At 37.7% G+C, this 14,773-nt stretch overlaps 1 protein-coding gene across 1 annotated transcript in view; it reads right to left on the bottom strand.

The window, feature by feature from the left end:
* Nucleotides 1–7,931, bottom strand: part of LOC136823053 (L-fucose kinase-like) — a 38,799-nt gene extending 30,868 nt beyond the window's left edge. The window contains exon 1 of the mRNA XM_067079348.1: nt 7,846–7,931. Within this exon, the coding sequence (XP_066935449.1) occupies nt 7,846–7,848 (3 nt within the window). The 5' untranslated portion in view covers nt 7,849–7,931. The remainder of the gene's footprint in view (nt 1–7,845) is intronic.
* Between the last annotated feature and the right edge of the window lie 6,842 nt (nt 7,932–14,773).

The raw sequence follows: 14,773 nt of genomic DNA, 5'->3' as shown, positions 1-14,773 counted from the left end.
CATGGTTGGGATGACATCTCCATACAGATGATTAAGATCTGTGATGAATCCTTGGTTAAACCTCTTATGAAAATTTATCAATTTTCCCTAGATTCTTGTGTTTTTCCATCAAATTGGAAAAAAGCAAATGTTGTCCCTGTTTATAAAAACAAAGGGGACAAGAGTGTGTTAAAAAACTACAGGCCAGTATCTCTTCTACCTATTTTTGGTAAAATCTTTGAAAAATGCATCTTTGACTATGTTTACACCTATTTTGAAAACAACAATCTCTTTACTAATTCCCAGTCTGGTTTCCGCAAGGGTGACTCTTGTGTGTCCAAGCTTTTGTCCATAACGCACGACATCCTGGTAGGTTTCGATTCAAATCCACCTCTAGATACTCGTGGAGTATTTCTTGATATTTCCAAAGCTTTTGACAGAGTTTGGCATGATGGGCTAATTTTCAAACTTAAGTCATATGGTGTGTCCGGGCCCCTTCTCTCATTACTTCAAAATTTTCTCTCAGGTAGGTTGCAGCGGGTGGTTCTTGATGGCCAAGCTTCCAATTGGACGGAGGTCTTGGCCGGTGTACCTCAAGGCTCTATTCTAGGACCGCTCTTTTTTCTGATATTTAACGACCTCCCTGAAGGAATTATTTCCATGATAAAAATTTTTGCTGATGACTCGTCAATATTCTCCCTTATCCTTGATCATATTCGCTGTTCAAACGAATTGAACAGTGACATGCAGAAGGTTAGTGAGTGGGCTCATCAATGGAAAATGACCTTCAACCCTGATCCTTCTAAACAGGCTGTTGAAGTGTACTTCACTCGGAGGATAAATCTACCTGATCTTCCAGAAATTTATTTTAACAACGCAGCCATTGCTCGACAAGATTATCAAAAACATCTTGGTCTCATACTTGATCAAGAGCTGGCTTTTGACCGTCATCTTGATGAAAAAATTAAAAAAGCCAATCAAGGTATTGGTCTTATTCGTCGGCTTCGTGCATTCCTACCTAGGGATTCACTAGTCACGATATTTAAAACCCATATTAGACCACATCTAGATTATGGAGATGTCGTGTATGATCGTCCAGGTAATTCCACTTTTTCTGAAAAACTAGAATCAGTTCAATATGATGCTTGTCTTGCGATAACTGGATGTTTTAGAGGAACATCCAGAGAAAAAATATTTCTTGAGTTAGGTCTTGAAAGCCTGTCGGACAGGCGACTAAGTCGAAGACTAATATACTTTTATAAAATAATCAATGGCTTTGTACCTGCTTATCTCTCAAATGTTCTTCCTCCCCAAAGAGGGGAGGATGAACGTAGGGCAGGGCGGAGGATACAACCACCGTTTGAGGCACCATTTTGTAGGACTAAACGTTACCGTGCCTCCTTTTTTCCCTTTTGCATCAATGAATGGAATAACCTGGGCGAAAATATACGAAATCTTCCTTCTATTTCATTGTTCAAACAAGCGATTCTTAAATTTTTAAGACCTTGCGCTAACTCAGTTTTCAGGGCTAGTGACAACGATGGCGTGGTTCTACTTAACCGATTAAGGGTTGGTTTCAGTCATCTTCGGGACCACAAATTTAGACATAACTTTGCAGACACAATCGACCCATTCTGCAACTGTCGAAGTAATTCTGTTGAAACGACACAACATTTCCTAATGCATTGCTCTGATTACTCCAATAACAGACTTGTTATGTTCGACAGCCTTCTTCAACTTGACATAACCTTGTTTCCATTTAATCCCAAAACATTGTGTAGAATACTTCTTTATGGCGACCCCGATTTTAGCATTATCCAAAATCATGATACATTGTGTATAACGATAAAATTTATCTGTGATACAAGACGTTTTGGGGGACCGTTATTTTAGTCTACTCCAACTGCTCTCCTAGCTCTTTTAGTTTTTGTTTTTCATTTCTGTTAGTATTTATCCTCTGTAGTTAGTTTTTTTGTCCCATTTATTAGTTCATTTAATAGTTTATTGTTAGCTTAGTTTGGGTTCCTACCTCCTGGCGGTATGATCTGGTGGTCCTTTTGCGGGAGGCTAGGAACCTTTAGTTTTGTATTATTTGTTCGTGTTACCTATATATTATAGATAAACAAAAAAAAAGAAAAAAAAAGATTATATTTAGAAACTGACTGCTATTTATACATGAAGTAAATTGCGGTCGATTTAAGCATAATGTTTAAACGTTTATGTCTTAGATCAACGAAAAGGAGCTCTGAGACCGATGCTAATGAATCCGGTGATGAGACTCGACAAGCACAACCCAAACGTAGACGATTTGAGCTTAATAACGAGAATGAAGCTGCTTCATGGGAGTTAACTGAACCTATGAAGTTGTACATAGAGAAATACATTGCCACTCATGTCCAAGAAAAAGACTTGAAAGAGCATGTCTAAAGTGAACATTCTGTCCCAGATAACCTGAAAAAGGTGCTAGAATTGGATTCTTAAATGAAGACATTATTACAAGATAATTCAAGATATCAAACATTGAAGTTTGAGAAGACTTTAAAACATTTGAATGATAAAATACAAGCTATTTATGGCCCAAGAGAGAAAGAGAACTCTAGTGAAGAGGAATTAGAAGAAGGCCGGGAAATAGCACAATGCTTCGAACAAGCTATTATGCTTCTTGGCAAAGTGTCCAACGTAGAGAAAACGCCTTGAGTACAATCATCGAATCCTCAGCACAAATTAAAGAAATATTACGGAATCAATCGAAAGACAAATGATCAATCCAAATCCAGTCTATTTGGTGAAACTTTCGAAACTAAACTAATCAAGGATTCCAAAGCTCTGAAAAAATCAGAGGCATCCTTCACCGTCCTGAAAAAACGGCAAAGACACAATCCTCATCTGCTACCGCTGCCAGTTCCAACCAGCCCAATCGTAGGGGCTCCTTGCTTAGAGGAGGAAGAAGCAGGGGGCAGTTCTCATTTAGAGGTAAGACCTCATTCCTTTCAAAAATTAGTTTGTCCAAAACCAGAAAACCCTCAACTGATACTAACCTGTCCTCTAGACTTGGGAAATCAACATCTTTTGTCCCATGTTCATCCCTCTGTAAAAGGTTTATTTCCCCAGCATTTAATTCCAAACTTACTTCCTGCCGGGAAATTGAAATTTTTTAGCCAGAACTGGGAAGTCCTAACTCAGGACCCAGCAGTTCTGCAAGTGGTGAATGGTTACAAGATACCATTCACATCCGTACTTGTTCAGAACAAATTTCCCCATAAACCTCCCATGAAATTAATGGGAGGAAGAGTTGTTGATAGAAGCAGAGATCCAGAAAATGCTAGAAAAGGGTGCAATACAAAAAGTACAATCTCCTTCTCCAAACCGCTTCCTAAGTTCAATTTTTCTGGTACCAAAATCAAATTCAGGTCACAGGCCAGTCATCAATCTGAAAAATGTAAACAAATATGTTCCCTATCTTTACTTCAAAATGGAAACTTTGGGGCTACTGAAAGAACTGTTGGCAAAGGGAGATTTTATGATCAAATTAGACTTGCGAGACGCATACTTCAGCGTCCGACTTCACAACCTTTCTCAGAAGTATGTAAGTTTTCGTTGGAAAGGGAAAATATACGAGTTCCTACGCCTTTGTTTTGGCCTGAGTCCTGCGCTAAGGATTTTTACCAAATTGATGAAGATTCCTATAGCTTTGTTAAGACTGCTGAACGTTTGCCTAATTATCTATTTGGACGACTGCTTATTGATGGCCTCGTCGATAGAGGAACTCCTGATGGCAGAGACACCCTCATATTTGTACTTTAACACTTGGGGTTTTCCATAAATTTCGAGAAGTCGGTAAGGGATCCAATCCACAACATTCGCTTTCTAGGGGTAGAAGTGAATTCTCTAGATATAATAGTGAGCCTTCTCCAGGACAAGGTAGCCAAAATAGTTGCTCAGTGCCAAAAACTATTAGTATCCCCAAAGGTTTCGTTGAGGGAGTTAACCAGTTTTCTGGGTCGCCTTTCTTCTTCAGCTGTGGCAGTTCTGCCAGCCCCCCTTCGTAAAAGGGCCCTTCAGAGGTTCCAGATACAGGAGTTAGCCTGTCACGACAACTTCGAGGCATTAGTTATCCTGACAGAAGAAGTGAAAGAGGAGCTGGATTGGTGGATCCAAAACTTAGAACTTTCCAATGCCGTTCTTTAATAGCAGCCCCTCCTCAGTTAATAATAGCTTCGGATGCTTCCAAGGAAGGTTGGGGAGCATTTTGCAAGGGTCAGGAAACAGGGGGCCCGTGGTCATCTCGGGAGGCAGAAATGCATATCAATTTTCTGGAACTGAAAGCAGCAAAACTGGCAATTCGTTGCTTTCACAGGGAGTTAATAATATCCAGTATCCAGTCGATACATTTGCAAATTGACAACACCGCAGCCCTAGCTTACTTGAAAAAGATGGGGGGGGGGACAAAGAGTCAAGCCTTGATAGATTTGAGAGAGGAGATCTGGGATTATCTACTAGACCATCAGATCACGATTACTGTGGAGTACCTCCCTGGAGTACTCAATGTGGAAGCAGACAGGCAATCTCGGAGTGTGAAGGATTCAAGCGAATGGAAAGTAGACCCTCGCATATTCAAGAAAATATGTCTGCTAAGAGGATCTCCGGACACAGACCTGTTTGCTTCCGGGTTGTCTCACCAGGTTCCTCTATATTTTTCATGGAAGATAGACCCTTGCAGCAGGGGGCAGGATGGGGGTATGCATTTCCTCCATTTTGCCTCATTAGTAGGGGGAATTTTGTTCGATTTTTTGGAATCGCTTGACTGTTTTGTTAGAAGCACTTGTTATACATTTTTGGAAAGCTAAGGGGTAGGGGAATCGAAATTACTATGTTTCCAATATTTTTTCGGACACTTTGGTGTGATTTTCGGACAAATATGACGGTCTCAGGCAAAAATCATAGGGTTAAAAATTAATGAAAATTTTAGCTCGAGAAATCGGAGACCTGTTGTATATTTTCGGAAAGCTCTCAAAAAATTAAGATTAGAGATATATTGCAAGTATAGGTGATTTCAGTATCTAACTCGAGATATTGAGCTTCAAAAAGCGCAAAAACTGGACAAAATAGCTGTTTCTGGCTGAAAAACACGGTTTTCAAGGGTTAATATCTCGAGTTAGGTACAGAAATCACCTATACTTGCAATATATCTCTAATCTTAATTTTTTGAGAGCTTTCCAAAAATATACAACAGGTCTCCGTTTTCTCGAGCTAAAGTTTTCATTAATTTTTAACCCTATGGTTTTTGCCTGAGACCGTCATATTTGTCCGAAAATCACACCAAAGTGTCTGAAAAAATTGGAAACATAGTAATTTCGATTCCCCTACCCCTTAGCTTTCCAAAACTGTATAACAAGTGCTTCTAACAAAACAGTCGAGCGATTTTACAAAATGCCCTCTACTACATCGGGAAAGTTTAAAAAAAGGTACTTTCAGACAGAGCAACCATTCTGATAGTAGCTCCTTCTTGGCAAACCCAGTCATGGTTTCCCCAGCTCCTTCAGTTGTCAATCCAAAACCCAATTTTTCTCCCGCAAAGGCGAAATCTGTTGTCAAACCCAAAAGGGGAGTGACATCCACTTCTGCTGAATCAAAGTCTTCAGTTAGTGGTTGGACAGTTTCAGGGATAGAATCGAAGCAACAGACATTTCTAAGAAAGCTTCCTCTCTCATCGCAGCTGTAAGAAGGGACGGGACAGTCGCTCATTACCAATCGGCCTGGAGTAAGTGGAGTGACTGGTGTCATAAAAGGTTGAGATCCTATTTGGTCTCCTCTAAATTTTGTTATTGATTTTCTCTCTGACTGCTTCGATGAGGGCAAGAAGTTCAATACCATTGCTGGTTAAAGATCTGCTATCTCAGCTTATCATGACCCAATTGATGGGATAAGGGTTGGGAAACAGCCTTTAGTTTCTTCATTGATGGCAGGGATTCACAACAAAAGGTTTCCACAGCCCAGATACACTTTCATTTGGGATGTTGAGAAGGTCGTGGGTTATCTTAGTACAACACCTTCACATTCTGAGAATGTGTCAGATAAACTGTTGACTTTGAAGCTGACTACGCTATTAGCCTTGACTTCAGCGGCCAGGGCTCGTGAGATTACATATTTATAGATAAACGCTTCCTTGTTAAACATCATTCAAAGTACACTTTTCACTTTGGCAAACCTACTAAAACTGCAAAAGTGGGTAGACTTAGACCCCCAATAGAATTTCACTATTTTGAAAGTGATTTGAATCTGTGTGTATGCCGCCACATTGATTTGTACTTAGAAAGAAGTGCTTCATGCGGAAGGGGAAAAGGGCAATTATTATTGAGTTTCATTAATCCACATGGTCCGGTTAAATCCTCAACTGTTTCTGGATGGGTCTTCGTGGTGTCATTTCTTGTTTTACTAAGTTTTTTTGTTTGCGCAAAATTGGTTTTGCTTTTGATTATTTCAATATTTTCGACCATTACACATTATTAAAACTGAAATAATAACTTATTTATAGTGGACTTGAGATTTGACTTTCAGACCCTCGGCGTGAAAGGGTGTATACCAGTATAAGATCGTTGGCTTCGATTTTATTTATAAAATCGGGATTGCACTGCGGGCCCTTCGGGCCATAAATAGCACAAAAACATCAAAAAAGCGATGAATTTGATACTTTCCAGATCAAAAAGAGAAAAGAGTTAAAAAAATAGCCAGATTTTTTAAGTTATTTTACCAAAATTGCTTTTTGAGCGCAATGGCTCATGCAAGCTCATAAACATTGATACTAAGAATTGAATAAACGGGGGGGGGTCTGAATAAATGGGGGGAGGGATTCGAAATGAAATGTTTTCAAAATATAATAAAAAGTTGGAGTTGAACCGTTTAAGATTTTGCTTTTAACTAATTTTATGAACTTTGAAATATTACCGATCTAAAAAAAAGGTCAATACCGACGTACCAATATCCCATACGCCCCCGGTGAAAATCAAGTTAAAAGTTCCAACTTAACTTGCGATCCAAGTGAGGCTTTCAGATCCCAAACTCGGTAAAGTTTATATTATCATTCATAGCCACCCCGGTGGGTTTCATTTCACTTCACCGGGAGACTACACTGAGAAAGGGGAGTATCGTCTGTAATACAGCTGGTTGATGGGTTTTAAACACGGTAGATTTTAAGTACGTAGATTACAGTCGAAGGGGGTGTTTTTTCGATTAAAGATACTGAAAAATTTCCACAAAGCTTACCAGTGAATTCAATTTTTCTTTGGTAATTAGAAAAGTTTTAACAATGACTTCTGTATTAGTATTCTATGGTTTTCACGGCTCTAGAGATTTTTTAGAAACTTCCAATACTTCCCCAAATACTACCTTACAGTGCCTTATGTGGTTCGACCCATGGCATATACATACCGTCCTTTCGAGCCCCTTGAAATGCACTGTAAGAATGTTCTTTTGATAGAGTGCACTACAAGTGTCTTCTTTTAACTGGATACACTATAAGGATATGTTTGGGAACTGTTGAATCGCAATAAAAATCAGATGTATCTTTAAAGTTTTGACTCCATTTTGATTTGTTTTGCATATTGTGCCGACATCTCAGGCTCCTTTTTGGCAAAATAAGATATGTAATCAAACTACACTGTAAGAGTCAGAAACGTTCGCTAAAATTCACTCTAAGGGTACCTTTTACACTGCTCAAGAGCAGCACATTGAGGGTCGGATTTTGAAAGTCAATCTTTTGGCCGCACACGCCATCGTTTAGAAATCAAGTGCCTCACCGGGGCTTTAAAATCTACACTTATAATGTAATATTTAGATAGAATGTTTGAAATGTATGTAAGAACTTACCATGTTTAATACCAGAGTTTTGTTTGATGTTTGAACTGCTTATTTTTGTATTTCGATACAATTTTTCTGAAATTTGTGTCTTAAAATAAATACGAATATAACATTCCACAACCACCATATCAAAGTCCTACAAAAGTATCCAAGTAAAATTTCGATCGCTTTTTAATATTATTTGCTTACTTCTTTTGCTTAATAAGAATGTCGCATCTGCCCTTTAAAAAGTTTGAAAGAAATTTAATTCATTGAAAAAACAAAGCCGCTCTCAAACTCATAGCATTTATCACAATTTACAGCTTCTTCGCTTTACTTCTTCTTCAATTCTGTAAAAAAGTAAACAATAATCAATTTTCTTTTGATTTCTGACTCATATATTTCCCTAATTACTTTACTGATATGCGTATTATCAATTCTTTGATACTCTCCTTACCAGTAGTGTTTTTGAAATACATTCAATGAGCTTCAAAAACTATAATCTCTGCCACTATCGCGGTTAAAAAACTGTTTAAAAAAAGGTTTAAAGTGCATCTTTGTAAACCCACTGATTTCATACATGCAATGTCTGTAAAAAAGCGATCTTTGCAATAAAGTGTATAGAGGCTTATAATATATAAACACTTTCCTCTTAAGCCAACAAGAGGGTATCTTTATACTATTCCACAGTTTTCAACAATATACCCCTTTATTACGGTGGCCCACAACTGTCAACGCTAAAACAAAAAAGCCACGGCAAAAAGAAAACTTTGCACGGCAAAAAAAGATAACTTTTCACGGCTAAAATGAAAACCCAAGGCAAAATGAAAAATTTTCATGACAAAAAGAAAATGGGCCAGCGGGAGTATTCTGTCAGTAAGGGAATTGCGGAGACTTGCCACCTCAACCAGTTTTTCCTTGCAACTGTACCGAACTGACGTAGGGGTCAGATAAGTGAGGTGAATTTTTCAGCCCCGTTTGAAAACATTTTCATACCTTATGAAGACAAAAGACACCCTGAGATATCTGGCTGTTTTCAGCCACAAAAGAGAAAATAAGTCCATTTCTTCAAAAAGTGATATCAATAGCTTATCTTCCAAGCATAAAGAAATACTATTTTTATATAAAGTGAAAAGCACTAACAGCGCACTCACGGGATTTTGAATTTATTACCAAGAAGAATTTTTGCAATAAATAGACTGTACCTTTATACACACCTGTCTCAGTGCCCCGGTGGCATGATTTCAGTACATGATTTTTTTCAGTACATGGTTTCAGTACATGATTTTTTCCTACGTCACTGCAGTAATCAAATTTTTATTGCACTCATTTGTAATCATCCTAAATGGCTTGGGAATTCAAGAACTGTTTTTTATTGTCGCTGTCTTTATTCAATTTATATCTCAATTCACAAATGAGTGCAATAAAAATTTGATTACTGCAGTGACGTAGGAAAAAATCATGTACTGAAACCATGTACTGAAAAAAATCATGTACTGAAATCATGCCACCGGGGCACTGAGACAGGGGTGTCTTTATAATATCATAAAGGTTGGCGAGTCCAACCAAAATACAGATTTGATCTGCAGTGTCGACTCACGCTTCACCTTGCCTCAATAGCTAACTCGAATTGAAACAAACCATTGCCAAACAAATTCTCTGGTAGTTTTTTATTATTTCAGAAGAAGTAAATGTCATAATATTGCACACAATTTTAGTGTTTCATTCCCAAACGAATTTCAATTAGAGAAAAGCTTTGTTTCGATTGGGATAAAAAAGTTGACTAATTATTCATCCATGCAAACTGTATGTGATCTAAAATATTAAAAAAATTATCGCTTGCAAGACTTCATCATTCCGGATAAACACTGTAAGCATAGTATAAAAAAACCGCGGCTAGAATGAGTACAGCTGAATTTCTGTTGTTCTATCTATGTCGTAAGAACAAATTTTTTTATGGTTCGGTGACAATTTCTATTGTCAATTTAATTTGACTTTTAACAAACTACCTCGTTAGACGTAATTTTGCTCATAAACGCAAATCTCTTGATAATTCAAGCATTCATAACATCAAAGTAAAAGAAAAGACTCTTGGTTTAAAAGTACTAGAACGTCAGAATGTCAGTGCTTTAAGAACTTGAAGAAAATTGAGTGCCTTGAAATGCCTTCTTGATTATTCTGAAAAATTATCACTGGTATTAGTAAATAAATATTCAAGCCGCATTCTGTGAAAATTTCATTCGAAAAACAGCAGTATTGAGGTGACAGCAAGCATTCAAAGTTTAACATTTGGAAAATAGTTCTTTTAATAAAATGTGTGTTATTTGGTCCTAAATTTATAAAAATTTATTTGGAATTTATAAAAATATTCTTCAAATAAGGTAATAAGAGAGGATAGTGAGAAAAATTTGAGACTTGAAAAGTAGTTGTTCTTCAATTGAATATTATAAACACTTTTAAGGTTAAGGATTTTGTTACCTTCGACTTAGTTCTTATAAACCACGGAGACACAGATAGAACATCCATTTACGACAAAAACAATAGCGTCATCATTCCAGCCGTGGCTTTCTTATACTACAGGGTGTCCTTAATTAAAGTATCGAGTTTGAACATGCGATTGAGTAGAAAAGTTTGTGTGTGTTATCGCTAAAATATAAGAACGTTCTACATCACACAGGCTCATTACAAAAGGTAGTTACAACCTATAAATTAATTGTAATGACAAAGAAAAAAGAGGGAGAGCTTAAAATACAATTTTGTGAACACGCACATAAAACTTTCTACTCATAGTTGTGTTTCGACTCGATACTTTAATTAGGGACACCCTGTATGCTGTAAGCAAGCCAAGATTGGTCACTCTCGGTGGAAGTAAATTTTGTCTCCTATATCGAAAATACTGTGGCTTTGCAATACCTTATCGGGGAAAACTTCGTCGGGGAAAAGTGACGAAATTTTGGACATGTGACAAATATTTTCCCCGACGAAAATTTCCCCCGGCCTTACTGCGTTTACCAACTATCAGCCAGTGACGAATTTTTCCCCGACGAAAATTTTCCCCGACGAAGTTTTCCCCGATTGAAAATGACGGACTTTTTTAAGACGGAAATTTTGATACCCTTCTCTGAGCTGTTTCACCAGTTTAACCAACTTATCATACATGCCTATAGGCTATGAGACCCCTGTAAGCTGTCTCACCGGTATCACTAGTTTCACGCCATTCTCAAGTACTATCTATATACCGTGAAAAGCAGAGGTCGAAATTATATATCGACGCTGTGCCGACGAATCGAGATTCTATTCAGCGCGCAATCAACGAAGACAAAAGTAACCATGACGACCATCCAAGATCTTGGATGAAGCTCAAAGTTGATATTTTTATTCCCGTCGCTGAAAACACAACTAAAAAATGTCATCAATACTTTTTAAAAAGAGTCAGTGATAGAGAATCATAACATAAAGTCTGTCTAATATTTCGATTCAATTAAAAGTGACATTTCCATAATTAATAGTTTAGTAATTACTGTTATACATTTGGGGATCATGTTTCGATAGAAACTCACTTCAATTACACTGGGAGGTTTCACGGGAATTCGTAAATAGTAAACTGCATACTGATACAGTCTGCTAGACATTATTAAGGTAATATTTGCTCTTCATCTTTGATTCTTTTTACAGTGATTAGATTGATAAAATTTCTATTATTTGTCTTCAGAGGTTAATATATTATTTGAAAACTTTAAAACCTCTGATACTCAGGGTACTATCTATAGCCAAAAGACCTCTGTAGGCTGTTTCACTACTTTCACCAGTTCCATGGACTTCCAAAAACATATCTATAGCCAAAAGATCCCTGTAGGCTGTTTCATCAATTTCACCAGTTTCACGGATTCTCAAGTACTATCTATAGCCAAAACCCTTTAAGCTGTTCACCAGTTTCACCAGTTTCACGGATTTTCGAGTAATAGCTATAGCCAAAAAGAGACTGTAACAGTAAGCATCATATGCCAGAAAAGTTTGTCATGTAGTAAATTTACGTAGGACGGCCAACTTATGTACTATAGTATCCTCATAAACTACCGACCGAGAGTTCAAATTACCGGGAGAGAGTTTAGACATCCGGCCGGTAGTTTTAAACTCTCGGCCGGTAATTTGAACTCTCGGCTGGTATTTTGAAACTCTCGGCCGGACGTTTAAGACACGCGGCCGGACGTTTAAAACAGAACACAAGCACACTTGTCTAAATCAGCCACGGTAAGTTTACTATTTACGAATTCCCCAGAAACCTCCAAGTGTAATCGAAGTGAGTTTCGGATCAGGTCCGGTTATCGTGGTCGCTGGTTGGATTCTTTAACAGTGAACAGAACTGTTAAAGAATCCTCCCCCAGCGTATTTTACTGACCAAAAACTGTTTAAGAATCCGCCCCCCTTCAGTTAAAGAATCTACCCCTCTTCAGTTTAACAATCTGCCCCTCTTCAGTTTAACAATCCGCCCCTCTTCAGTTTAACAATCCACCCCTACTGTTTAAGAATCCGCCCCTTTTCAGTTTAAGAATCCGCCCCCTTAAGTTTATCAATCCGCCCCTTTTCAGTTTAAGAATCCACCCCTCTTCAGTTTAACAATCCACCCCTTTTCAGTTCAACAATCCACCCTTCTTCAGTTTAAGAATCTGCCCCTCTTCAGTTTAACAATCTGCCCCTCTTCAGTTAAAACCGAGTTTATGTATCGGAGGATATCGACGGCGACGGTAAGTGAAATCGATACAAAACAAAGTCGACAGTTGATGTACAGCTCTATATTGCCTTTGCTCACCTAAACAGACGACGGTATCTTGGTGTTTTTACCGTCGTCGAGCAAAAAGTGGACGGCGATTTCGGCCTCATGTCAGCTTTGCTTTATACCGTCCTGCTCGATTTATCTCGAATACATAAACTCGCTAAAGAATCCACCCCTACTGTTTAACAATCCGCCCCTCTTCAGTTTAACAATCCGTCTCTACTGTTTAAGAATCCGCCCTTCTTCAGTTAAAGAATCCGCTCCTTTTCAGTTTAACAATTCACCCCTCTGTTTAAGAGCCTACCCCCCCCCACCCACCATCCACACTTTTCTCTCAAAATTGTATTATCAAAAATGACTGACTTTTTTTTAACACAAACGTTTTCGTAACCAATAACCCGGGTAATAGATGATACTTTGAACAAAGCCATCTAAGTTGCTACTGGAAGACACATAGGGGAAACTTAAGTTTACAAGATCAGATACTAGTTTCCTTTTTTAACCCTTTCCGGACGCACGGGCCATTGGGGGCCAATTTTGGAACTAAATTTCAAATTGCCATACCTCGCAAAAACTAAGGACTTGGTTCAGCTAAATTTTAAACAAAATAAGATGGCTTTTGGAGCAGTTCCCACAAAAACGATTTATTTTCTAAAGTTTTGTATTTGAGTAGGCCAGCATCATATGTAAAAGATGGCTAAAGTAGATTTTATTATTTTATTTTGAAAAAATTTCAAGGCTTAGATCTGGAACTTTTGTCCATAAGAATCACTATTTATGAGCATAAACTAACGTTCTAAACTAAATCAAATCATTTACTGTTTTGATTGGACAAATGGTTTTTGGTCATGAAACTGAATTTCAAGAAAGTCTCTGAGTTTCGGTTTGGATCATTAGGTCACTTGCAGTGTTTTCATAAGAAAGTAACCCTAATTTGATCTTTTTCATAAGCAAATTAGTAAAAAAAACAGTTTTTCGATTCAGATTAGTTTGATATGCTTGACATTTTACTTATGTGGAATTGTGAAATGTTTGATAATGACTAAATTTTTGAACTATAATTTATAAGAAACACTATTCATAAGCATGGATCAATGTTCTTAACCCGTTGATTGCCAGAGCCCTTTTTTGGTTGTTTTTTTGGTAGCTCAAACTTTTAAAAACGACTATCTCCTGAACAAGAAGAGGTTGATTTATAGCTCGTTAGATAGCTGAGAGTCTTCTTATTCTTTTAAGGCGCATTCGGTGCCGCCTATTTTAGGCAGGGCGGGGTGGGCGGCGTTTATTCATTCTAAAAAAGTCAGGGCTGCTGCGTGACCCTGACTTACCTGACGGTAAATTTCTTGGTGGTGCGGCTTCAGATCACTCCTGTTTCAATTATATTCGCTAGAGGACAGAATCTAGAATATCTGAGGCAAATTCTTTGGAGTTTCGTTCACTCGTCGTCCAAATATGGCCAAAAAATGGTCAAATTCTCAAAAAAGTGAGTTTTTGGGAAATTTTGGCATTTTTTTACTTCAAAGGCCAAAATCTCCCCAAAAAGAACAAATTTGCAACTTTTTTGTGTTGATCCTGAAAGTGAATTTCATTTCTATCAACTAAAAATGATGATTTCAAGTCGAATATGGGACTGGCATACCCCATGTTGGCTATAGCCGACATTGGAGCCGACATTGGTTCTCAGAGGTTTAACTCGATCGCTCATTATTACTATGACATTGAACAATTTTGACCATAAATTGAGTCACAGTGAAAGGGTTAAGTGTGTTTCTTATGTAAGGCAGTAAATTTGAAATAAGGTTGCTTTAAGATCCCAAAATACCGATAATAGTCAGATAATACCGAAATACAGACATAAAAAGGTGTCAATTATCGATACCGAGCGGTGGTTTGAATACCGAGTACCGATCGACTTTTTCCTTTAATCCCGAAATACCGATCAATAAATGCCTCATACCGATGTACCGATCAACCAGTACCCCCCCCTCCACTATTGTAATGAAGACTAGAGTCATCAACTCTTAAATTGTCGCACTTTAAACACTGATATCCCCTAAACTAGAAATTAATAAGAGGTTGGTTAATAGACGCTTTTTTTTATAAGAATGGTGTTTTTTTCATTCCATCATGGATATTTTTTCGGCGAAAATCATCCAAAAATAATCTTGCGGTATTCTTAGGTTA

The sequence above is a fragment of the Clytia hemisphaerica genome, unplaced genomic scaffold (assembly GCF_902728285.1).
Source record: "Clytia hemisphaerica strain Z4C2 unplaced genomic scaffold, Clytia hemisphaerica genome assembly, whole genome shotgun sequence".
In the NCBI taxonomy this organism is placed as follows: domain Eukaryota; kingdom Metazoa; phylum Cnidaria; class Hydrozoa; order Leptothecata; family Clytiidae; genus Clytia; species Clytia hemisphaerica.
This window is presented reverse-complemented; position numbering and strand designations above follow the sequence as displayed.